Source organism: Larimichthys crocea, chromosome XII (assembly GCF_000972845.2).
Source record: "Larimichthys crocea isolate SSNF chromosome XII, L_crocea_2.0, whole genome shotgun sequence".
NCBI lineage: Eukaryota > Metazoa > Chordata > Actinopteri > Sciaenidae > Larimichthys > Larimichthys crocea.
The window spans coordinates 11,631,709-11,657,066 of record NC_040022.1 but is presented as its reverse complement, the minus strand read 5'-3'; the positions used below and the strand labels follow the sequence as shown (position 1 = coordinate 11,657,066).

Genomic DNA, 25,358 nt, shown 5'->3' with positions numbered 1-25,358 from the left:
CATCTTTCAACATCACAAGAAATTTTTTGTAATAATGGGTCAAGATTGACTTTGACCACATCTTTCAGGTGTCTAGAGAAACGAATACCCAAATACATGATACCTTGCTGAGGCCACTGAAATGCCCCTGGATGGAAGGCAGTGGAGGGGCAATAAGCCGTCAAGGGGAGTGCCTCAGACTTGGACCAGTTTACCTTGTACCCGGAGAATTTTGAAAATAAGTCTATAATTCCAAGAAGACATGGTACAGATCTGCTAGGGTCGGACACCAGTAATAAGATGTCATCAGCGTAAAGCAACAGTTTATGTACCATCCCACCCGCCGTGACCGCCAGAAGAGCAAAGGGGATAGGGGTGACCCCTGCCTGGTTCCTCTCCCCAACATAAAATAATCTGAGACCAGCCCATTGGTCTGCACTGCTGCCTCTGGGTGCTTATATAATACATGAATCCATCTTATAAAAGTATTACCAAATCCGAATTCTTCTAAAATTTTGAATAAATACCTCCATTCGACCATATCAAATGCCTTTTCGGCATCTAGAGAGACTGTAGCAACCGGGGACTGGGTGTTAGCCACCGACCACATGACATCAATAAGGCGTCTAATATTATCTGAGGAGCTCCGACCCCGTATAAATCCCACTTGGTCAGTATGAATCAATGACGTAATTACACTATCTAATCGGTTTGCTAAAATTTTCGAAACGATCTTAACATCAATTTGCATTAATGAAATAGGACGGTAATTTTTGCATTCATCTAAATCTTTCCCTTTCTTAGGAACTAGACTAATAAGGGCCTGTCTCAGAGTTGGCGGGAGTATCCCCCCCTCTAGCGCCTCCTTATACACCTCCAGTAAAGGTGGAGCTAACTCTGTCGCAAAACTCTTAAAGAATTCCCCAGTAAAACCGTCAGGTCCAGGTGCTTTGCTTGACGGTAGAGCCATTATTACCCCTTTAATCTCCTCAATAGTAATATCAAGGTCTAGAAAATCCCTCTGTTCATCTGTCAATTTTGGGAGTCCTAGTGGTTCTATAAATTTATGAATTTCTTTTTCAGTCGAGGTAGATGTTGAACTATAGAGGTCACTATAAAATTCTTTAAAGGCCTGATTAATATCTACAGTCGCAGTGAGCAGGTCCCCAGCTGGCGACCTAACGGCAGGAATAGTGGAAGCCATCTCCCTCTGTTTTATATACCTGGCAAGCAACCTTCCTGCTTTGTCTCCTGACTCAAAATATGTTTGTCTAGCCCTAAATAGATTAAATTCGACCTTCTGGGATAGTATGGTATTATACTGATATTTTAACTTTGTCAGTTTTCTCATGCCATCTTGTGTCATTTGTTGCTTCAACTCTGTTTCAGCCTGTTTAATTATATTTTCCAATCCTAGCAACTCCTGTGTCTTAATTTTCTTATGATATGACGTACGTTGGATGATACGTCCCCTGATCACAGCCTTCAGGGCTTCCCACGCTACACCTGCTGATGATACAGATTGCCAATTGATCTCCAAGTAATTATTTAATTCTGTCCTTAGCCACTCAACATTTACTGGGTCCTGCAAAAGGGACGAGTTTAAGCGCCATCTGTAAGACTTTCTTCTCTCGCTCAGGGGTAATAGGTCCAACCCGACCCAAGCATGGTCGGAAATAAGAATATTCCCTATTTCACAACCCATAGCAGAAGAGGTGAGTGCTTTGGATATTAGAAAAAAATCTATTCGGCTATAGGTCTTGTGTACTGGTGACAGAAAAGTGTAATCCCTCCCAGAGGGGTTCATGATTCTCCAGATATCTATTAGTCCTAAAGATTTGCAAATTCTCTGTAGCGTTATAGCAGCCCTTGGCACTTTACACAACACTGCCCCGCTGTGGTCAAGCGCTGGATCCATTAATAGATTAAAATCCCCACCTAAAACAATAGCGTGATTCCCAGCGATTTGTAATTTACTTTCAAGATCAGTGAAGAAAACCGGATCATCCAGGTTAGGTGCATATATGTTAGCCAGGATCATCTTCTGAGACTGTATTTCAGCCAGCACAATAATCATCCTTCCCGAATTATCCTTAATTTGCTTGAGACATTTAAACTGTAAATGTTTACTTACTAAAGTTATAACACCCCTGCTCTTGCTAGAGCCTATACTGTAAAAAACACGTCCAACCCATCCTGTACACAGTTTCTCAGACTCCTCTTTTGACATGTGCGTTTCTTGAAGAAACACCACGTCGTAGTTTTTGTTCTTAAGCATCGTCATGACCTTTTTTCTCTTAACAGGGTACCCCAGCCCATTCACATTCCAAGTGGCGAGACGCATTAAACCTATTTGTGAGGACATGCCTGCCCACATATTAATAACATACAACCATTTATCAGAAACAGTATCATTACACAGTGGTGGTAACTAAACACAATCCCCATAAAACTCGCAAAACAAAGAGTGTGCAATTGAACCTGAACTTTGCACATTTAAGCCCCCACAGAAGTCCCTCCAACGGAGGTCCGACGGTCCGTGTCTGGTCCGCGAGACTCCACTCGCCGTGACCCCTCACGCGTTGCTGCCGTGGCAATGAGTCTACACCAGTGTCTTTAATTGAACATTTGAGAGCGTAGGATGAGAATAAGAACAAATCCCTCGTTCATTACTTACTGCATAGCGTCTATGAAGGCCATGGCTTCCCGGGGACAATCAAACGCCCTCTCACCTTGGCCGGTCTCGATTCTCAGCTTCGCCGGGAACAGCATCCTGAAGCGCACCTCACGCTCATGCAGCTTTTTCTTACACTCCTTGAACTTGTCACGCTTCATCTGGGTGGCTCTGGAGTAGTCGGGGAAAAGCATAATAGTGGTGTTTCACCAGCTCAGCTTGTCTTTGTTCCTCGCTGCGCGCAGCACCGCATCCCGGTCCGACGATCTCAAAAACCTGGCCAATATTGGTCTGGGTCTGTCGCCTGTTGCGGGTCGCTGGCCAGCAATCCGGTGCGCTCGTTCAATCTCTCGTCTCCCTTCTATGTTCAGCAGATTTGGCAACAGCTCCTCCAAAAATTTCACCGCGTCTCCTCCTTCTTTGCCCTCCGGAAAGCCGACGAAGCGGACATTATTGCGTCGCGAGCGGTCCTCCATGTCTTGTAGTTTGTCCCATATCCGTTCGACATCTGTCTTGCTAGCTGGCGGGTTAGCTTGCCATTCCTGCTCGGTCATTTCCAATGACTCCACTCGCTTCTCCATGTCGTCCAGTCTTGTAATTAGAGCTGACAGCTTGCTCTCTACCGACGCGGTGGTGCGACGTATTTCTGCCAGTCCCCCCAGCTCCTCAGATATTTTTGTTAGTGCTGAGTAAATTTTACTGATATCCTGAGCTATATCGTTAGCTTGTTGCTGGTCGGGTTCGCTAGCTTCTTGGTCTTGCATCATGGCGTCCGCCCCGTGCGATCGTAGATGTCTTTTAATACCTCCACAAGCCGTGGTCTTAACAGGTTTCGACATTTTTATATACTTTTCCACCCTCTTTAATTAATAGCACATATTCTGGATGTTACTATCTCTGGTGTAAATATTTTAAAGGATAAAGGCAGCGATGCAGTGCGGAGCTCCCTACTCCGTGGCTTCTTCTCGCGTCGCGTCACGTGACTCCCACCGAACGTTAGTTTAATGCTCCCTCACAAGCTGAAGGATCAGTTCAATCTAAACTGTTGTCTTATTGCATTTAGATTGAGGAAGATCTGTGAGATCTACTCCAGAGTGCTTGGCACAGAAGAGGCCCTGCATGTGAGTTTGGATAAAGGCCAACAAAATTTCACACAGCTACAGTGGAATTGTATCACTAGTTAAACCATTTATATGTCGGCTCATTTGTGTCTGTCAGCCGGTGCACTATGAGGAGAAGAACTGGTGTGAAGAGGAGTACTCTGGGGGCTGCTACACAGCCTATTTCCCCCCAGGAATCTTTACCCAATATGGCAAGTAAGTCACATGCACACACATACTCACTCACTGAATCCAACAATTACATTACAGCTGTCCTCTACTTTATTTAAAAGCCAGTATACTTGCCAATCATATTCCTGCTAACAATCAAGTTCAGAGGTTGTTTAATGTCAATCGTAGTGTGGTCATCACACACATATACCAACAGTGTTGAGATAGTCGACTCCTACGTTTTCTGAATTATTAGCAGATTGTGCAGCACAGTTCTCCCTCTCTCTCTCTCTCTCTCTCTCACACACACACACACACGCACACACACACTAATAAAATGTACAATAAAGAGTCCTGATATTCAATAACTTGGTCCATGCTGTTTTTTGCTAAGTGTTTCTTCTTGTTTGGGTAGAGAATTTCTCTGCTGTTCAGTGTGAATTTTTTTTGCATGTCAAAGCTGCATGTTCATTCATGTTCTTTTAACAAAACAGTTTTCCTTTTTTTAAAAGGTGAGGAGCTACAAGGTTATTCAGAAAAAAACTAAAGAAGACTCTTTGCAGCTCCTTTTATGTAACATTTGTGGTCAGGGGCAAATGTTCATAATAACAAAGAGTAATGGCAGTATATTGAGTTAAAGAACACCTTTTTGTCTTTTCCTGCCCCCAGGGTGCTGAGAGAGCCGGTTGGCAGATTGTACTTTGCAGGCACAGAGACGGCCACAGAATGGAGCGGCTACATGGAGGGGGCAGTACAAGCTGGAGAGAGAGCAGCCAGAGAGGTCAGAGCACAGACAACCCCTAAACACTGCACCTTCACAAACCAGTAGAACCACAGATATTCAGAACATAGAAAATCAGTGTTATAGCACAGAAATAACATCATGACTGTTCTAAGTTTTCAGTTTACTTTTACATGCTGAAAGTGTGAGGAAACAAGAGCTAAGACATAACAGGCGTGCCTGGTGTCAATCATCAGCCTAACTCAACTCACACCACTGCTGCCCATCTGCAGATGTGCTCACACTGCCACACTCAAATGGATCTCATGTTGAAATAAATGGTTTCAATCTTGATGTGTTTATACTGACTGAACGACCAATGTGTTCCATTGCAGGTCATGTGTGCACTGGGTAAAATTCACCAGAGTCAAATCTGGCAAACGGAGCCCGAGTGTCCAGTGAGGAAAATCTTTTTGAATGTTTGATATCATATGTAACTGAATTCAACTCAAAAATTCAATGTCACTTAATCCCTCCTCCTCCTCCTGTCTATCCCATAGGAGGTCCCTGCACTTCCCTTTGTCACCACCTTCTGGGAGAGGAATTTGCCTTCAGTTGGTGGTCTTCTCAAGTTCATAGGAGCATCCACCTTCTTGTCTGTTGCCACTGCAGCTGGCCTGGTGGCCTACAGGAAGGGCCTCCTTCCTCGTAGTTAAACTGCCTACACCCGTCACCTCACTCCTCTGCATCTCATGGAGGCACATTTCAGTAGACACTGTACTGTTATTTCTACTTCACTACTTTATGGCCAAACCACAAAGTAGTGAACTATATAGGCTATAGGTTGTTTTTGAGAAACACCGTGCTGTAAGACAGATCATGCAAAACGCTAACTGACTTGAGAGATGCTAGCTTTAGAGGAGTGAAATTTAATTCTACAATCAACCTCAGATTGTGAAACCAATGAGGGAAAAAGAACAGAATCAATTCTTAAAGGTTATATATATGAAATTGACTGATACTGGATGTCACATAGAACACAGTATCTCAGACCAAACCTGGACGGACCCGGTCTTTTCAACAGTCACTGACTCAGTCACACTGATTTGGTCTAAACAAAACCTTTATTGCCACTGACCGCTGGCTCAGATTGAAAAGCATTTCTACAGACAAACTCCAAAAAAACAATAACTTTACCTTACAGACCATCAACATCCAGCTTCATTCAAACTGGACAGAAACCAAACTCAACAAAACCATCTTTGTTAGTCTGTTCTAACAGTCACCAGCTCTGATTTGGTTGTAAGAAATCTTCAATTCACCACCATAGCATAGAAAAACAGTTTCATTCACTCTCCTCAGTTGCACACTGAGAGACCCCCATTCTCTAACATGCATTTGCAGCCTGCCCAAAAACAAAGCACAGTAAGGCTGGGAAACACCACAGCAGTGTGACATAATTCTCTGCTCAGGACACTCTGACTCTGATGTTTGAAATGTCATATATATATCCTTTAAAAGGAAAAACTCAAAATCTGTCACTATAATATTCTTACTTATACTCCATACATTGACAATGACATTCACATTCTTGATTACATATGAGCTTATAAACTAATCATGCTTTCTCTGTGTGTATGAGCTTGTTTGTGTTTGTTTGGTTGTTTGTGTGAGTTTGTCAGTTGTGTACAAAGTGTGTGTGTGTGTGTGTGTGTGTGTGTGTGTTCAGTATCTAATTACCTCTGCTGATTTTAGGTGCTGATTTATTCTGGCCAAGCAGCTGTAGCTGTTTGATGACATCCAGTAACTTCATGATAGAATAGAGTTGCGCCGTTGCCCATGACAAAATCACAGAGGAGGTTAAAGAACAAGGCTTGTGATATTTTATGTTTTTTCTTATTGTCAATAAATTCAATGAAAAGACCAAAACTCACAATGAACTCATCAAGTAATGTCTGTGTAGTTTAAGGCTGATTCAGTTGATTCCTCTGTATAAAGACTCCAGACTATTAAAAACCCATCAGCAAGGCACACTGTGTCACTGGCTGACATCTTCTTTCATTATGAACATTATTTTGAGACAAACCCGCATGCACCATCCTGGTTCTCAAAATTTGCACAAATCTGTGCTTTTGCAGCTTTTTTATGCATTTATTTGTACTTATGAGCTAAATGTGCCTGATCTCAAAACTCACTAGGAACACTTACTCTCCTTTTCCCTCTTTCCTCAAGTACAATTAAGAACTGGAGCAGTAGATTTGCTATAATAAGTTCAAACTTTTGCTGAAGTTGAAACATTTTCAGTGTCAAGTCAAGTGAATTTTATTTATATATCCAAGAATCATAATTTGCCTGTCCAACACACGGTACCTTCAGTTAATCCCTCAACTCAGTGCTTATGTCAGATATTACTCAACAGTGCACTAAATCCTTGACTGAAAATAGTCCCCAACACATAAACTACAAGAGGAGTAAGGTCAAAGTGGGGAATTATTGAGATTTCATGGGATTTGTTGACAGTGACAAATAGAACAAGAAAAATGCAGAAGCCTTATCCTTTAATTCAACCTTGTATTTGCGGGCAATGTATTGCTACTAAGCTGCTCTGGATGTTGGGATAAATGTAATGGAAGCATTCGAATGTATTTTCTTCAGACTCCACACAAACTATTTGTTGCTATAATATGATCAGATTTCTGACATATATTTTTACTTTTTATCATTCTTAATTTAGATAAACACAGTATAGTGCTGTAGCTAACCAAAAACACTAAGAAAAAGTTGTTGTTGTTTTGTTTTTTTAAAGACACAGAAAACTGATATGTGCATTATTATTTGAAGCCATTTTAGAATCACGTAAGGATGTGGCCAGCCTGCAACGCCTCTGTGAAGGCCTCCAACAGTAGAGTGATAGATTTCATTGACTTACTTCATTGTACTTGAGATGCTTCATTGTGTTATTGACTTCTATGGCATTATTTATTAATCTATAGAGTTGAAATCACGCAAGATGTAGCTCATAGTTTACGTTTTGTAAGAAAGGTTTTGAGTTGTTAAAGAGTAAAGAAAATGCCTCTTCTTAAAACAGATTCAAGGCAACAGATGACAAAGTGAGGACAGACAGATTATAGATTATAGCTTTTAGATGACCATTTAGGGAACATCATCAGATGTTTCAACTGAAAAACATCCTGCAGTAAAAAATAACTGTTATTTACTATTTGCAAGAAGTTGAACAAAAATATGTGATGAATTGCACTTGATGTTCAGTCATTTGTCAGAGTAGGAGTCATGTTTTATTTTTAACATTTAGAAATCTTGGAGGTAGACATGAAGAAAACTAATCAACACATGACTGAATCTGAAAGAGTTCCTCTGCTGTGCGTCTGTTTGGAAAAGCATTGAACTGTGTGTGTGTGTGTGTGTGTGTGTGTGTGTGTGTGTGTGTAGCCCTGTATGCCCACTAATAGAATCATGCTGTTTTTGTCCCAAAAACTGGTGTGTGTGTGTGTGTGTGTGTGTGTGGTGTGTAAGTGTAGTTATATGTTGTGCCTTAATGGAAGTCATAGTGTTTTTGTTATTTCTCTTAAGTGCCTGTGTGACTCTGACACTCTGTCCTTACTCCGCTCCCCTCCTGCCTGCACTGGAGGTGAGATGTCAGATGGACTAAGTCGTTGGTTTAATGGGTCATCAGTAACCATCCGTAAACAGGGACAAGAACACACCTCCACGGCCCTGCTGCCTAACAGCATATCCAAACCTTTTCTTTTCCAACATTCCCTGTATTACCTGAGTTATAAGCTCAGTACAAATCCGACTCAGGTAAAGCTTGGTGCATTGAATAACAGAGCTCAGACTGTTGGGTTGATCAAACTGCTTATCTCCAGTGAAGCCAAGTCTGTGTGTGTTTTGTATTGTGCTTGCAGTGCTTCTCTATCTGTCTCCCCTTGTTGTGGTGCCCTCATGTTTCTCTAGCTGCTTACTTTCTCCCTGTGTGTCAGCACATGCTTTGGTTTTGTGCTTACCCAGGTCAACTTTAGAAATAATGATTGGACAATGATAACAATGACATTTGAACCCATCTTGAAAAATGTTTCTGACTTCAGTGATCAAACACAGCCAGCACACTCCAAACTACAATACTAGCACCATCAGCATCACGTCCGGTTATTCATGATCCGATTCTTCTTTATTGTTTTCTGGAGACTTCTGACTGTTCCTCCATCCCTTTCTCCTTCTGTGCAATTATCTGATGTCTTTGATTCCTCAAACAAAAGTGGTGATATAAAAAAGAAAAAATGTGAAATAAATCTTTTACTCGTCTTAAAACATCCCTGTGTACCAATTTGTATGTTGATGAGGATGCACCTTAATATATTATGTGTGGTTTCCATTCAGGGGTACGTGTACGTAGCCAGTTCTTCTGAAGTTGCAGTTACTAAACTTATTACAAAAATAAAAATTATGAAGAAGGCAAAAGAACATATGTAACATATATCTACATATTGGTATCTAAGAGGAAAATAAATATAGAAATAAAATAAGTGGTCAAACCTGAACATGGACAATCCTAGGATTACAATTTTACAGTTAATAGTGTTCATGGTCTGATAGAGCTACACTCTATGCTGCTGATGCTGTCATGCTCATGGTAAATAAACCAAAGCGTTCAAAAGTTAAGGTCCAAAATTGACTTTTATTTTTAGCAGCTGTGATGAAGTAAATGTTTGAACTAGCCAGAGAGCAATGATACAGTAAAGGCCTTTGGAAACCTATATCATGTTTTGAGCATGACAAAGTATTAAGAGATGCACTTGACGGTGTTCCATCATATCAAATCAAATCAATTTTATTTGTATAGCCCAAAGTCACAAAGTACATTTGCCTCAGAGGGCTTTACAATCTGTACAGGGAGTGACACCCTCTGTCCTTAGACCCTCGGTTCGAGTGAGGAAAAACTTGCCCACAAAAAACCTTTAACAGGGAAAAAAGGTGGAAGAAACCTCAGGAAGAGCCACAGAGGAGGGATCCCTCTCCCAGGACGGACAGACGTGCAATGGATGTCACGTGTACAGAGCAAATCAACACAAACATATTGTACAATGACTGATAAAATGACAATGAATTACAATGAATGATAAAAAATGATTACAGTAACAGATATGGTAGCAGTAATGACAGTAATAATATATGTAGTGGGCGTCGTGCAGGATCACAGCAGCAGCCACGATCCACGAGAACCTGCTGGACGAGAGAGCACAGAAACTCCGGGGAAGTTTGGTTAGTATATATTTGTATGAAGATGGTGTACACACAAAGTGTGAGTCCCTTATTGAGAGTTTTTTAAGGAAGAACCCTTGAATAAGGAGGACTGGATTCAGTTAAGTATTATTCTTGTACAAGAAGGAGCATTTAACAGTGCAACACACAAGAGGGTTACAGAGAAAAGGCTCCCTAAAGAGCCTTATCAGTTGGTTCTTATACATTTTTTTAAATGGGCTGTCTCAGACACCTCCCTCACTGATGAGTCTGCTCAACAATGAACATTATGTATCAAAATGACACTTCTCAGGCCTGTTTATCACGTCCTTGTCTCTCCTGTCCTTTAACTACTGATATCTCTCCCAGCCATCCTCAGCAAAACACAGTCCAAATAAGGGAAGTGCACAAGACATGCAAAAAACAGGAAACACACATTATATGATCAAAACATCCGAACCCCAGTATAGTGTGTGTGTGTGTGTGTGTGTGTGTGTGTGTGTGTGTGTGCATTAACTGAAGCCCATTAAAATGTATGGCAACGCCCCCAAAAAACACACCAGCTGGAAGTGAGTCTAACAATAGTGTTCAATTAAAAAAAATCTCATCATGGAGCAGATTTGTACCTGCAGTTACTTATGCCACCACTAGAGGGCAGCAGTTGACAACCATTAAAGCAGAGTCAATAGACTGATTTCCAAATAACTAAATATTGTCATCCAATCACACAGCATCATTTCTTTCTGCTGATTCTCTCATGTGCCGCTATAATTTTAAAAAGTCTATTCTGTGGGCTTTTTGTGCCTTTAATGGACAGGACAGTTGAAAAGAGGACTGTAGCCTCTATACAGGGGGCGCCTGCACAACCCACTACACTACCAACCACCCCATGTGAAGCTATAATTGCTGTAAATATTCAGTTTCTGTGCACGCAAACAAATACGAGATCTGCTGTCACATGAATCCAGAGCATGGGTTGGTCATGATCTCTGGGCTGGGTTTGATAGATCACATATTGCACTTATGTTGCTCCCATTACTCCTGTCTGAGCTGTGATAGCTAATTCTAGATTGACACACCAGGCTTAGTCATTGCAACCAGTTCCTGACACCAGGCTACAAGGCTCTGACTGCATATGCTTCCCAGTCTGCACAAAAATTGTGTAACTGCAGTTCAAGAGCAGCTGCATGGGCAGAGGCCTGATGGCGCTGGCGTTGGTGTTTTTATTCATTTCAGTTCCAAGTGTCAACACATCTGCATGCAAGTGTACACACACAAACTAGCGCACACGCTTACACACCTCCCCGACCACCTTTAGACACATCGTCCTCTCGTTATTAGACTACAGCCCTGCTCCTGGCCCCACTGCAGCTTGCTGTGATATGAAATCTGACACTGTCAATTTGCCTCCCACTCCGTCAGACTGTGGATTTAATTCAGATGGCAGTGTTGTGAGGCTCGGGGACTGGGAGCTGTGGCCTAGGCAACTGCTAACTGCCATCCACCCACAGGCACTATACCTTCACAAGTTCCCTCAACAGTGAAATCGTTTTCAATCTACCATTAAATGTTCTCACTCTGAGTCTCGGTGTTAGATTGTTTTCTCGTCCGCTGGTATCAGGGGTGATCAGAATCTCTACCCGGGGTGCTAAGGTGAATTGCAGCAACAAAGTAATAAAAAAAACTGTTTCTGGTGGAGAGCGGTTTCTTTCTGTGATTCTAAAATGTAAAAATGTAAAGCTGCCAAATAAAATGTGCATATGTTTTTATTTAAGTGAACATTCCAGCTATAGAGGAATAGGATTAACAATCATCAACAATCTAGAAGCAATATACTTTTTAAAATAATCTTTGTGGCCTTCCTATTATCAAGCTGATTGAAGCAAGATCAAGAATCTGAGAGCAAGGAGAGGCGAGGGAGTGACATGCAACAAAAGACAAAAAGCAATCGTACTTTCTAAATGAATATAAGGCACTGTGTGACTTGTCAGTTATTGGGTGGGGTTAAGTTCCCTCTAGTGATGATTTGAGTTACTGCACCTTTAATTGTTTAATCGGACCTGATCGAAGCAGTCTGAAAATGTGCTCGCCAGAAATCCGGTTGTACTGACCTAGAAGTGGAACCAACAGTAAGTTCATACTGTAAATCATTGTAATAGTTGTTTAGGTTTACCATAGTGTTGAATGTAATGTTAAAAACGCTAAATTTAAGGTATAAAAAGATCGCGATTAAAAGGTGTTAATTGCTAGTCGTTACAGGGTACTTAGCTAAGTTATTTAGCCCTTTGTTAGCCTAATTTACATTGAGTTGTAATTGCACTTCGTCTGAAAGCTAGCTGGCTATGCATTTGACTATGCTTACCTGTTACTTAGCTGAATAGCTGTCCTCTGTAAAATGAAAATGTGTTATGTATGTATAATTTCGCTATACTTACCTGATTTAACTTGCCTTATTTTTGAAACCTGTAACGAAAATACTACTTACCTCAGTTTGAATCTGTGAAGGAAATCACTTACCTGAGTTAGTTAGTGCCTGTAAAGAGAGAAAATGTTTATATCCAGTTGTATTTCATTTCTTATGTAACATTGTGTATCCTGTGTATTTTATTGTGTTTCAGTTTTACAAAAACAAACAAAGACAAAACGATTTCAGTAAATCAGTCAACCTGGAATCAAGCCTGCTCGTCTTTATTGTTCGCTATCTGTCTACAATACCCCAGAAGTATTATCAGGACAGAATAGTAAAATGTTGACCACACAACGGAGATAGGCAGCTGAAATACGGTGAACAGCACACAGAAGCAAGCCAAGATGAGCCACGCTGGTGAGGAGGACCGTCCGTCTCAGTTGGAGACAAGATCTCGAGCCTCAACTTCACACAAATCTTCCAGAGCATCAACCCGGTCATCTGTCAGCCTACTTGCAACAAGAGCCAGAGCTAAGGCTGAATCAGCAAAAATTAAAGTATCCTTTGCTGAGAAGGAGGCAGCCATGATGAAACAAAAAGCATCATTAGAGGCAAATCTTCATGTGTTAAAGCAAGAGAAAGAAGCAACTGCAGCATCAACAGAGGCAGCTATATATGAAGAAGCTGCAGCAGCAGCAGCAGAGCTCGATCAAAGGCAAAGTGACGCTCTTGGTGAGCTACAGGATCTAGCACTTGATGATCCAGTGAGACGCACACAACTCTATGTAGAAACACAGCGATTCGATGCACATGCACCACAGTTGCAACCAATCCCAACTCCACAGCAACAAATTGCTTATCAAGCACCTGTGAATGATCACCTTCCTATCAAAAGAGAAGAAGATTCCCTATATGAGTCCTTTGTTGAGAAAAATGAACATAGATCCCCGACAGGTGGTCACAATGTTTCTCATTCTGCCCCAAAAACATTTTTCCCAAAGCAGAAACATTCTCCTGTTTCCCCTGACATAGAAAGGAAAGACACAGCAGCTAATCCTCCGGCCTCTCATCCCAACCCGGGAAACAAATACTTACCTCCATCAACACAAACCCATGTCTTGGCCCAGTATCTCATGAGGAAAGAGATGGTGAGCTCAGGACTCCTTACCTTTGACGACTGCCCAGAAAACTACTGGGCGTGGAAGGCCTCCTTCCTAGCAGCCACAAAGGAGCTAAACCTCTCGGAGCAAGAAGAGCTCAACCTACTGATCAAGTGGTTAGGGCCCAAGTCATCAGCTCAAGCCATGAGGATTAGGTCTGTGCATGTAAATAATCCTAGACTAGGTGTGTGGACGGTATGGGAGCGCTTGGAGGAAACTTATGGAAGCCCAGAGGTGATTGAAAGTGCCCTAATGAAAAGATTGGATGCCTTCCCAGTCATCTCTAACAAAGACACACATAAACTCAGAGAGTTAGGAGACTTGTTAAAAGAGCTACAAGCTGCAAAGTCAGAGGGATTCTTGCCTGGACTCATGTATCTTGATACAGCTCGAGGGGTGAATCCAATTGTGGAGAAGCTTCCATTCTCACTGCGTGAACGCTGGATGACTCAGGGATCAAAGTACAAGGAGGTTTATCATGTGCCTTTCCCACCGTTCAGCTACTTTGTGGAATTTGTATGTTCCCAAGCTAAGACTCGCAATGACCCCAGTTTTGCATTCAATCTTTCCTTTACTCCCAGTCAGTCAAAAGGTGAGAAAGACCAAAAACACATCTACAAATCCGCTGTAACAGTGAGGAAGACTGATGTCACGGCCGCAGGTGGTGCATCTCAGGACAGCACATCTGTGAAGAAAACTGAACCGGATAAAGAATGCCCAATCCATAACAGACCGCATCCGCTTACAAAGTGCCGGGGGTTCAGAGGAAAGCACCTGGACGAGAGGAAAACGTACTTAAAGGAGAACTCAATCTGCTTTAGATGTTGTGCCAGCATCAAGCACATTGCCAAAAACTGTAAGACCGCACTAAAATGTAAAGAGTGTGAGAGTGACCAGCATACCTCAGCGATGCATCCTGGTCCAGCACCATGGTCGCCTCATGGACAGACTGGACACTCACCTGGGAATGACCAGAGCAGGGAGCAAGGAGGGGAGCAAAGCGGGGAGAGGGAAGCAGCAACCCCTGTTGTCACTTCTAAGTGCACAGAGATATGTGGCGATGCACCCCAGCCTAGATCCTGTTCCAAAATCTGCTTGGTCAAGGTTTCCCACACTGACAATCCAAGCAATTCTCACAGAGTATATGCTGTACTCGACGACCAAAGCAATAGGTCTTTAGTGAAATCTGAGTTCTTCAGTCTGTTGGGTATTAACAGCGGGGCATCCCCCTATACGCTAAAAACATGCTCAGGCAGAGTGGAGACTGCAGGAAGGAAAGCAACCAATATCATGGTGGAATCTCTCAATGGGAAGATCAAGGTCACACTGCCCACACTGCTGGAGTGTGAGTACCTACCTGGTGACCGGTCAGAGATCCCGACCCCTGAGTGCGCACAATATTTCCCTCACCTCAGACCAGTGGCAGACAAAATCCCTGCACTTGACCACAGTGCACCCATTCTTCTGCTACTAGGCAGAGACGTTTTGAGCTTGCACAAGGTGCGGGAGCAGCGTAACGGACCCCACAACTCGCCATATGCTCAACGCCTTGATCTGGGCTGGGTCATAGTGGGAGAGCTGTGTCTGGGTGGTGCTCACAAGACTCAGGAAGTCAATGCTTATAAGACCCATGTCCTCCAAAATGGACGTCCTTCCATCTTTAAGCCCTGCACTAACAGCATTCACGTCAAGGAGAGACTCAGTGAACCGATTCAGTGCAGCCTTCAGTTCCTGACTCGCAGTGTGGATGCCGTGCCAGAGACATGTAGGGATGGTCTTGGTGAAAGTGTGTTTCAGAGAACACCAGCTGACAACAAACCAGCCATGTCAGTAGATGACAGCGAGTTTCTGAGAATAATGGATAAGGAAGTGTATATGGACATTGAAAACCACTGGGTGGCGCCACTACCCTTTCATTCTCCTCGTAAGCGCCTTCCATGCAACAGAGAGCAGGCTGCTCCAAGACTCCAATCCCTCCAACGCTCATTCAGGAAGAAACCTGACATGAAACAGCACTTCTTTGATTTTATGCAAAAGGTAATTGACAACCACCAGGCTGAGCCAGCTCCTCCACTACAACTTGGGCAGGAGTGTTGGTATCTGCCGACATTTGGTGTATACCACCCCCAGAAGCCGGGGAAAATAAGAGTTGTTTTTGACTCCAGTGCGGAGTACAAGGGGATATCATTAAATGATGTGCTTCTCAGTGGACCCAACCTGAACAACACGCTAATAGGAGTGCTATTACGGTTCAGAAGAGAACAAATTGCTGCTACCGCCGACATAGAGCAAATGTTCTATGGGTTCAAGGTCAGAGAGGACCACCGCCACTTCCTCAGGTTTCTCTGGCACAAAGACAATGATCCAGACAAGGACACCATTGACTACTGGATGACTGTGCATGTGTTCGGCAACAGCCCGTCTCCAGCAGTAGCGACTTATGGGTTGAGGAGAGCTGCAGAGCAAGGAGAACTTGAGTATGGCTGTGATGCAAAGGAGTTCGTCTTCAGGAACTTTTACGTCGACGATGGGCTCACGTCATTGGCCAAGGAGGACGAGGTAATCGATCTCCTACAGCGAACCAAGGCTCTGCTGGCGGAGAGCAACTTAAACCTCCACAAGATAGCCTCAAACAGTCCGAGGGTCATGGAGGCTTTCCCAGTGGAGGAACGAGCAAGTGACTTGAAAGATCTCGATCTGGGAGCAGACCCATTGCCCCTTTAAAGGAGCTTAGGCCTGAACTGGGTGCTCCAGACTGACAGTTTCACATTCCGAGTCTCAAGAGACATTAAGCCATTTACTCGGAGAGGCATGCTGTCCACCATAAACAGTCTTTACGATCCCCTGGGATTTGCTTCTCCCATCACTGTCCAGGGAAAGGCATTAGTGAGAGACATCTCCTCTGAACAATATGAATGGGACACGCCTCTCCCACCAGAGAAAGAGGCACACTGGAGAGCATGGATCAACTCCTTAGCAGACCTGGAGCAGCTTTGCATTAGCAGATCATACCTACCTACCTCCATGTCATGCTGTAACAGGGCAGAACTCTGTGTTTTCGCAGATGCTTCGACTCTGGCCATAGCTGCTGTAGCCTATCTGCGTGCCTTGGATTCTCAAGGAAGATGGCACGTAGGATTTGTTATGGGTAAATCAAAACTCGCACCTTACCCCATGCACACCATTCCACGCCTGGAGTTGTGTGCAGCTGTCTTGGCCGTTGAGCTGGCAGAAGTGATCCAGTCTGAGATAGACATAGAGCTACAGGCAGTCAGGTTCTTCACTGACAGCCGCATTGTGCTGGGCTACATTCACAACAGTTCACGAAGGTTCTACACCTACGTAGCTAACCGAGTAGCTCGCATTCGTGGATCTACGGAACCAGAACAGTGGCAGTACATCTTGACAGACCAGAACCCTGCAGACCAGGGAACCAGACCACTTCCAGCAGCTCAACTCTCATCTTCCAGCTGGTTGCTTGGTCCCCAGTTTCTCAGACAGTCAGCCACGGAACAGGATGAGGAGGCTGAAACGTTTGAGCTTGTTGATGCAGACACAGACAAAGAGGTTAGGCCACAAGCCACCTGCCTACTAACCAAAGTCACAGAGCAGCCTCTTGGCTCAAAAAGATTTGAACGCTTCTCTTCTTGGAAGAGCCTGGTAAGAGGTATGGCACTTCTTGTTCATGTAGCCTTCAAGTCCTTCTCAGGAGAGAGCAGTGATGGTTGCAAGGGATGGCATCAATGCAGCCAGCTTCTCGCTACAGAGCGGTCCCAAGCAAAGACAAGAATCTTCAAGGCTGTACAGGAGGAAGTTTATAAAGAGGAGCTCAAATGCTTAACTCAGGGTTCCACTGTGCACTGTCAAAGCTCCTTTGCAAAGCTCGACCCCTTCATTGATGAGAATGGATTGATCAGAGTCGGAGGTCGGATACGCAGGGCAGACTTGGGAGACCAAGAGAAACATCCACTCATCCTACCAGCCGGTCATCATGTGACCACTCTCCTGGTCCGACACTACCATGACAAAGTAGCCCACCAGGGTCGGCACTTCACAGAGGGTGCACTGCGTACCGCTGGTGTTTGGATTGTAGGAGGTAGGAAACTCATTTCCAGCATCCTTTTCAAATGTGTTACCTGTAGGAAGTTGAGAGGACGGATAGAAGTACAGAAGATGTCAGATCTGCCGGCTGATAGGCTGGCAACAGATCCGCCCTTTACTCACGTGGGGCTCGACGTTTTTGGCCCATGGACTGTCACCACTCGGCGGACCCGAGGTGGTGCCGCTGAGAGCAAAAGGTGGGCAGTCATCTTTGCTTGCCTAAGCACCAGAGCGGTGCACCTTGAGGTTATTGAATCCATGTCAACCTCGAGCTTCATCAATGCCATGAGGCGTTTCCTATCCATCCGTGGACCTGTCAAGCACTTAAGGTCGGATAGAGGCACCAATTTCATTGGTGCATGCCGCGAACTTCAAATCAACACTGACGATCCTGAGATCAAGAACTATCTGCAAGAGCAAGGATGTACATGGACCTTCAATGCTCCCCATTCTTCACACATGGGTGGAGCTTGGGAGAGGTTAATTGGAGTGGCAAGACGCATACTGGATGGACTGCTTGCGAAGGATGGTGCTACCCGACTGTCTCATGAAGTCCTGACAACCTTGATGGCCGAGGTCATGGCTATCATGAATGCACGCCCGCTAATCCCAGTCTCCAACGATGCAGAGGTACCTGAAATCCTCTCACCTGCCACTCTGCTCACCCAGAAGGCGAGTGTCAGTCCTGCACCCCTGGGAGACTTCGACCTGGATCACCTCAGCCAGGTCCAGTGGCGCCAGGTCCAGTGCTTGGCAGACTCCTTCTGGAAGAGGTGGCGGTCGGAGTACCTTGCCACACTTCAACCACGGAGGAAGTGGACCTCCGAGAAGTCCAGTCTCCAGGAAGGTGACATTGTTTTGATAAAGGACAGTCAAGCAAAGCGCAACATGTGGCCTCTAGGGCGAATAGTTAAAGCCAATCCTAGTTCAGACAACAAGGTCCGTAAGGTCACAGTTAAGACCTTTAGCCAAGGGGTAGTTAAGGAGTACCTTAGACCCATCTCTGATGTTGTTCTACTGATGTCACTAAAGAAAGAGTAAATAGTGGTATACATGTATACCAAGCGAGGAGTGTGCTGACCTGTCAGTTATTGGGTGGGGTTAAGTTCCCTCTAGTGATGATTTGAGTTACTGCACCTTTAATTGTTTAATCGGACCTGATCGAAGCAGTCTGAAAATGTGCTCGCCAGAAATCCGGTTGTACTGACCTAGAAGTGGAACCAACAGTAAGTTCATGCTGTAAATCATTGTAATAGTTGTTTAGGTTTACCATAGTGTTGAATGTAATGTTAAAAACGCTAAATTTAAGGTATAAAAAGATCGCGATTAAAAGGTGTTAATTGCTAGTCGTTACAGGGTACTTAGCTAAGTTATTTAGCCCTTTGTTAGCCTAATTTACATTGAGTTGTAATTGCACTTCGTCTGAAAGCTAGCTGGCTATGCATTTGACTATGCTTACCTGTTACTTAGCTGAATAGCTGTCCTCTGTAAAATGAAAATGTGTTATGTATGTATAATTTCGCTATACTTACCTGATTTAACTTGCCTTATTTTTGAAACCTGTAACGAAAATACTACTTACCTCAGTTTGAATCTGTGAAGGAAATCACTTACCTGAGTTAGTTAGTGCCTGTAAAGAGAGAAAATGTTTATATCCAGTTGTATTTCATTTCTTATGTAACATTGTGTATCCTGTGTATTTTATTGTGTTTCAGTTTTACAAAAACAAACAAAGACAAAACGATTTCAGTAAATCAGTCAACCTGGAATCAAGCCTTCTCGTCTTTATTGTTCGCTATCTGTCTACAATACCCCAGAAGTATTATCAGGACAGAATAGGCACATAAAGACATTTTTTATAAAACATGAGGACTACTTACAGTACTAATAAGACACTATACATAGAAGGTTTAGGCTGTAGAAAAATGGTTAAATGCTGTCCAAGAGCAAACTTGAAATATCCTTTTTGATGCTTATCATTTTATTTGGTAAAGCTGCTTCATAAAGCATCAAGTCTGCAGTCTACATGTTATAAGCCATTAATAAAGGCTTCTTAAAGGAAAGAGTTTTTTTTTTTGCAGAGAGTCAGATGAGATGATTGATATCACACTCATATCTGTATACTAAATATAAAGCTTCAGCTGTAGCCGGTTTGCTGACTGACTGTAAACGGGAAACAAACATCAGCCCATAAGCTCCTCGAAAGCCACTAATTATTTTTAGGCAAATTATTAATCACTGTGAGGTTAACTTACAACTTTTATACTTTGGCTTTTGTACAAATGAAACAAACAAGATGTAACACATGAATTAGTGAGCTTCAGCAGTGTACTTTGTTAGCCACGCTAGCTGTACGTTGACTGTACCCTCTAACATCCAGTATGTAAACATGCATTCCAAAATGTCTATTTCTTGATTTCTTGTTAATATAGAGTTTGCAGTTAATACAGTCATCGTTCTTCCTCATCCAACCTTCCTCATTACTTAGAAACAGCAGCCCCTCTATGAATCAGTGGCCCAGGATGGAGCTATCCGCTCCCTCCATATCACAATGCTAAAGGCTTTCAAACTTATTGCTCTGGGCTGGTGGAACCTTTGCAAGATTTAGTGAGTGATCCTCAACGGATTACAGCGTTTTCTCTTGTTAGACATTTCACTTCCAACGTACGAGGAAAAATAAGCTCCTCATCTTTCATGTTTTATCAAACACGTTTGCTCCAGTGTCATCATGCACAGGCATGAACAAAGAAAATCTGCACAATATCCAGACTAGGTCAGAGAGTATGTTTCTATATATTTCTGCTTTATTTCTGACAGAGACAGCTGAAGAATGACAGGAATGCAGGGAAAGAGAGATGGGGAATGACATGCAGGAAAGAACCGGAGGTCGGATTAGAACCCTGGGCTTCTGCAGCAAGGACTGAGCCATCGTACATGGGGTGGCTGCTCTACCAACTGAGCTAAACACCGCCCCAACACTGTGTTGTTTTATACCATATTTTTTACTATGATATGAACAAACTAGACATATTAGAAAAATAGATTAATTATTATTAGAGGTTCTGGTAGGAAGATTTTGTTACCCTTGGATAAAACCATTCTTTATGCTAAGCTAACCTAACCATCTCATGGATATAGATTCATCTGCACCATACAGATATAAAAGCGATAAATCAATCACAAGATAGGAGTAAACACGGTTTTGAAAATGTAAAACAATTCCTTAAATCTTGACTAAACTCTGTGCTCATGAGTATAGTGTAGTCGGTTATTTTTAGTCTGAAGTTACATAAAGATCCCATTGCTGGAGCTGGACCATTAGCCTCAGAATGATTTTTGATGACATTGACAGAGCACTGAGGGAGATTTCATCTGATACAGAGCCATCAAAGCCAAGTAATGATCAACATCACTCACTCTGTCAAAGCACATAGACAAAAGAAAGTGAGGGTGGCAAGTTAGAGAAAGGTAAGATCTTTGAGAGGGCAAAGGAGGAACAGAAACATCAAGAGGACGTGGAGAGAAAGGTGAGGGGAATGTGGATGGAAAGGAAATGAGGCAATTTGCTCTGGTTCTCCTATACCAAGGGAGGTTGTTGTGATCCTGGGGTTTACTTTTAGTTTTTTTTTTTTTTCAACCCTAGCAGTGTGTCACTCTCTCACAGCTCTAAAGTGATAAATAACTGGGGTAAATAGTAGATCCACCCCTAGGCTGCAGTGGCTCTCTTCTCCTGTCTCCTACCCGCGTAGGTAAATGGCCCATTACAATGAGAGCAGAGAAATAAACACTCAAGTGTAGCACTTAAGGGAATCAGCTGCCACTGTCATAATCCCATTTGGTTAAAATGTGTTCCATTTATATGAATAATGCCTTAGAGGGTGGAAATTGCTAATCACAACTCATTCTAAATTAGTCTCTAAATGGCAACCTGGCTTAATCATGTTGGAAAGCTGTGTTGAGGGTTATAGCTGCTGTAGCTGACTGCATCTCCAACGTCAACTAAAGAAGTAGTGAGAAGGGAGGGGGTAAGTGAAGCAAACAGGAAACATCTAGATGGACAGATAAGGGGGATGGACTGTGACAGTCACCACCTAATATGGTTGTAATCCAGCAAATGACTCATTGTAGCCTGATAGGGGGAAAATCCAATGAGCAGGGAGTATAAGAGCCACTCCACAACAGAGATTGTGGTTATCCCAGAGTTTGAGTTGAATCTTATTGAATCTTCAGACTTAGACTTAAAATATAGAGAAGGAACAGACGAACAGCCCAACATCGCAAGAGAAGAGTCCAACGATCTACAGCCGGCAGAAGGGAGCCGAGCCAAGGAGGATTAACCACCCCCAACCAGCTATTTGTCTCGACTGGACCAACCAGGGTTCTTTTCATGTTCATCCTGCCGACAAAAGACTGTGGACATCAGGGACTTTCCGGGCTTTGGACAAAGCCAGGGACTCTCGACAGAATCCAGCAGTTTCGGCAGTCGTGAAAGGATTGGATCGAAAGGCCAGCGCTTCATCCTTTCCCCTCCTCTCTCCTAATTTGGGCCAACCTCAGCAACTCAGCAACAGCTTTTGTATCAGGTTTCTAAATTTATTAGTATGATAGTGATTTTAGGGAATAGGACTGATCATATTTGAATGAATTAAACTGTATGCTTTCCCTTGCTAAACTTTGCAATAAATATATCCATTGCAGTGAAAGATTAAGTTGTGGACTTCAAATTTAGAGCATCTCCTAAGGTTATAATTATCAGGTATAGTGTGTTCAACATCTTAAAAGGTTCTAACAGATTACTCTAGCCCAAAGAAATTAACGAACCCTTGGGGCTTACAGGCCAAGCCACTAAAAAATATCCTAGCAACCATACCAAGTGCACAGATCAATGAGAGGGGAGCTGCCGTGAATGTACGCGGCTAGTGTAGTAGGAATCCAGGTGGAGGAACCCACTGCTGGTCGTGTGGGATGACCCGAGAAGAAGAGCCAAGTGTGCGGTAGAAGAAGAAGAAGAGTTCTGCCTGAGCACTTTGACAGAGCAGTCCTGCCAGGAGGCAGTACTGCTAGGTGACCAGCGAAAGAAGCTGAGACACCAGCCTGCAGAGATCCTCAAGGAGGAGCGGCCGGCGGGAGCAGTCAAGCTGAGAACCCGAAGCGGCGCTGACCAGTCTGTGATTCATCCCCTACCCGAGGTACTAAGGGAGGCCTTGAGGCAGACGACTCGAACGGCAAAGACAAAGAAAAGGCCACACAGGGTGTGGGACCACAGCCGCCGAGACTCCCTGATGAAGAAAAGGATCCACCGAACGACGGAGGAGGACCCAGTGAGAAGCCAGCCGAACCCAGGGTCCCACATCGAATTATACTGTATGGAGACGGCCTCCAGACCTGGAGCAAAACGGTTCTCGACTATTTCATGAATTATGTGGAAGGAATGGATCAGCAAATGGTGGAGGAAGAAGTAGGGGGAGTGATAGCCCAAAATGGGTATTGCTACGCACCCAGATCTGTGGGAAACCAAGCGATCATGATTCTGGAACACCCCACCAAAGTCAAGGCAGAGGCAGACGTCCTGGCTTGGCTGGAATGGTGGATAGGTCTGGTGGACCGGTGGCGAAGAGGCAGAATGACTGCTCTCATCAGCCCAGCCAAGAAATATGACCTAAAGACAAAGATGACCGCAGGAATTTGGGGAACGGACTGCGTCCTGGAGGACCCAACAAACACCAGAGCAACTAATAAGAGCCAGAAACATAAGGGACAAATGGCCAAGCTGCATAACCGAGGGGCCTATCTCCGAGCCTTAAGTACAGAAGAAGATGCCCAAAGTCATACAGAAGAGCCTCCAGATGGAGACCAGGTGCATGAGCCCAACAGGTCACCAGGGTCCAGAAACCGACTGCAAGAAGGTATTGGAATCGAAACAGGAACAGGACTCAGAGCCAAACCCCAACAACACCTGTGCACCTGGAGTAGGAATAACTTTAGACGAGGAAGAGGATGAGGGAATCGACCGCTGTGTCACACCAGAGGAGAATTTAATTCTCCTCTTAACCCTGAATAGGGATGTCACCCCGACCATAAAAAGACTGAATGTTTCAGAAAAACAAAGAAAGCACCTGGACCTGCAAGAAAGGCTTCTCCGGGCTGGTGCCAGCTATCAACCACAGCCGCAGACCTCGGTCCCAAAGAAAAAGAAGGATAAGAAGAAGCATTTGCTTGAAAGTCGGGACCCACAGACAACCAGTGGGAGCAAAGAAGATAAGGAGGATGACGAGCGCCTCCAGCCCTTAAATCGACTCCCGGATGAAATTCGCAAGATCCCCTGTCAAGGGAAGCTGGGAGTCTACAAAGGCGACATCGGAGCTGAGGATAAAGTTGACATCTCTACCCTGAGACGAACAAGAGGACAGAGGGCTACATCGCATGAGCTGGTAGAATACCAGGTCAGAGCCTCAAGTTCAGCCCTTAATGTGGCCAGAGGAATTCACCAGAAGCCCAGGGGTATTAACATCACCGGTTAGGGCTCCAGTCCAAACCAGCCCTCGGCAGAGCGACTCAACAGCCAGAGCTCAAGATGAGAACCCAGAAGAAAGGACTCCTGAGCCCAAAGGACCAGACGAGAATCGGCGAAGCAGCTATCCGCCTCGACAAGATGACATGACAGAACACCTCGCCCGGCTTCGCCAGCGTGTCAGCTAGACAACCTCGTCAGGACGAAGAAGACATGGGCAGCCCCTTGCCTCGGAGAGACCAAGATGAACTAGATGAGCCAGATGAAGAATGGGGCAGCCTGTCCTCCGTAGCCGGACAAGCCACCGAAGAGCGCCGAGAGCTACGAGTGGCACGGCGAAAAGGAAAGAAAAAAGACGTCAAACTATAGAGCATAAAGAACACCCCGGAGAAGGCAGCACCAGACCCCGAGTGGGGACCCATAGAAACTAAGGATAAAAGACAAGCCTATGTGCCAGAGGCCAGTCAAACCAACTACGACATCCCAGAAAGCTGGAAAGGTAGGCTAGAAGAAAACCTGAAGTTAGAAGTCACGGCCACCATGGGGGAATGGGCTAACATCATCATTATGCCCACCTTTTCCAGTCTGGTAGCATGCAAAGAGCTCACCAGCAACTTCAGAGTAGGATACGTCGCTGTGGCACACGATGTAATGCTCAGAAGAATGAAGAAAGCAGCAGTGATCTACTCACGAAATAAGATGTGGGAAATGCAGAAGGAGATCTCCACAGATGAAGATGAGGACCCGCCGCAACCACCGGGCCTGTTGAGTCCTAAGGGTGAACCATGGGTCAAGACAGAAAGAACTACAATCCAAGCGACTAGACAAGATTTCATGAGTTTAAAAAGCTCAAAGCCTTGGTGAAAGACCTACGCCCAGAAGAGAACATGAGAGAATATCTGAGGGAGGTGTGGAGACTCAAAGAAGGAGGCACCGACAATGAAGATGCAAAGAAGCTATGGCTCAGCCATATTACAAGCCAGCCTGTTGATAAAAGTGAGCCAGCTCGACAAAGTTATGAGAGGTTAGTGCTGGAAGACATCGATAATGAAGATGCGCACATTGCCAAACAAGAACAAAACCAAACCCTGACGCAGGTGTGGCATAGCCTGAAGCAGGTGATAGCCCCCACAAGATATGTAAGAGCCCTGAGGATGGTAACTGCTCAAAAATCGGGAGAGATGACCTTCGTAACAATGCCTGTGGGTGGCAACACGGTGCCTCAGATGGATGAAGCGGTAACGGTATTTCGAGACCAAAAGGAACAAAGAGCGA

At 44.1% G+C, this 25,358-nt stretch overlaps 3 protein-coding genes across 4 annotated transcripts in view; all 3 read left to right on the top strand.

The window, feature by feature from the left end:
- Window positions 1-9,099, top strand: part of mao (monoamine oxidase) — a 36,688-nt gene extending 27,589 nt beyond the window's left edge. Inside the window, exons 11-15 of the mRNA XM_019268299.2 lie at window positions 3,717-3,774; window positions 3,872-3,969; window positions 4,594-4,705; window positions 5,041-5,103; window positions 5,206-9,099. Coding sequence (XP_019123844.1) covers window positions 3,717-3,774; window positions 3,872-3,969; window positions 4,594-4,705; window positions 5,041-5,103; window positions 5,206-5,361 — 487 coding nt within the window. The 3' untranslated portion in view covers window positions 5,362-9,099. The remainder of the gene's footprint in view (window positions 1-3,716; window positions 3,775-3,871; window positions 3,970-4,593; window positions 4,706-5,040; window positions 5,104-5,205) is intronic.
- Window positions 9,100-11,772: 2,673 nt separating this feature from the next.
- Window positions 11,773-16,233, top strand: LOC113747003 (uncharacterized). The gene is made up of 2 exons (XM_027284766.1): window positions 11,773-12,033; window positions 12,523-16,233. Exon 2 carries the CDS (start codon window positions 12,716-12,718, stop codon window positions 16,193-16,195), a length of 3,480 nt encoding a protein of 1,159 aa, XP_027140567.1. The 5' UTR covers window positions 11,773-12,033; window positions 12,523-12,715; the 3' UTR covers window positions 16,196-16,233.
- Window positions 16,234-16,263: 30 nt separating this feature from the next.
- LOC113747004 (uncharacterized) lies at window positions 16,264-19,340 on the top strand. 2 transcript variants are annotated; one of them, XM_027284767.1, is made up of 2 exons: window positions 16,264-17,027; window positions 18,501-19,340. In XM_027284767.1, exons 1-2 carry the CDS (start codon window positions 16,283-16,285, stop codon window positions 18,611-18,613), a joined length of 858 nt encoding a protein of 285 aa, XP_027140568.1. In that variant the 5' UTR covers window positions 16,264-16,282; the 3' UTR covers window positions 18,614-19,340. The 2 variants fall into 2 exon arrangements, with proteins under 2 accessions (XP_027140568.1, XP_027140569.1); XM_027284768.1 differs by having other exon boundaries at window positions 16,264-17,034; window positions 18,508-19,340.
- Window positions 19,341-25,358: the final 6,018 nt, after the last annotated feature.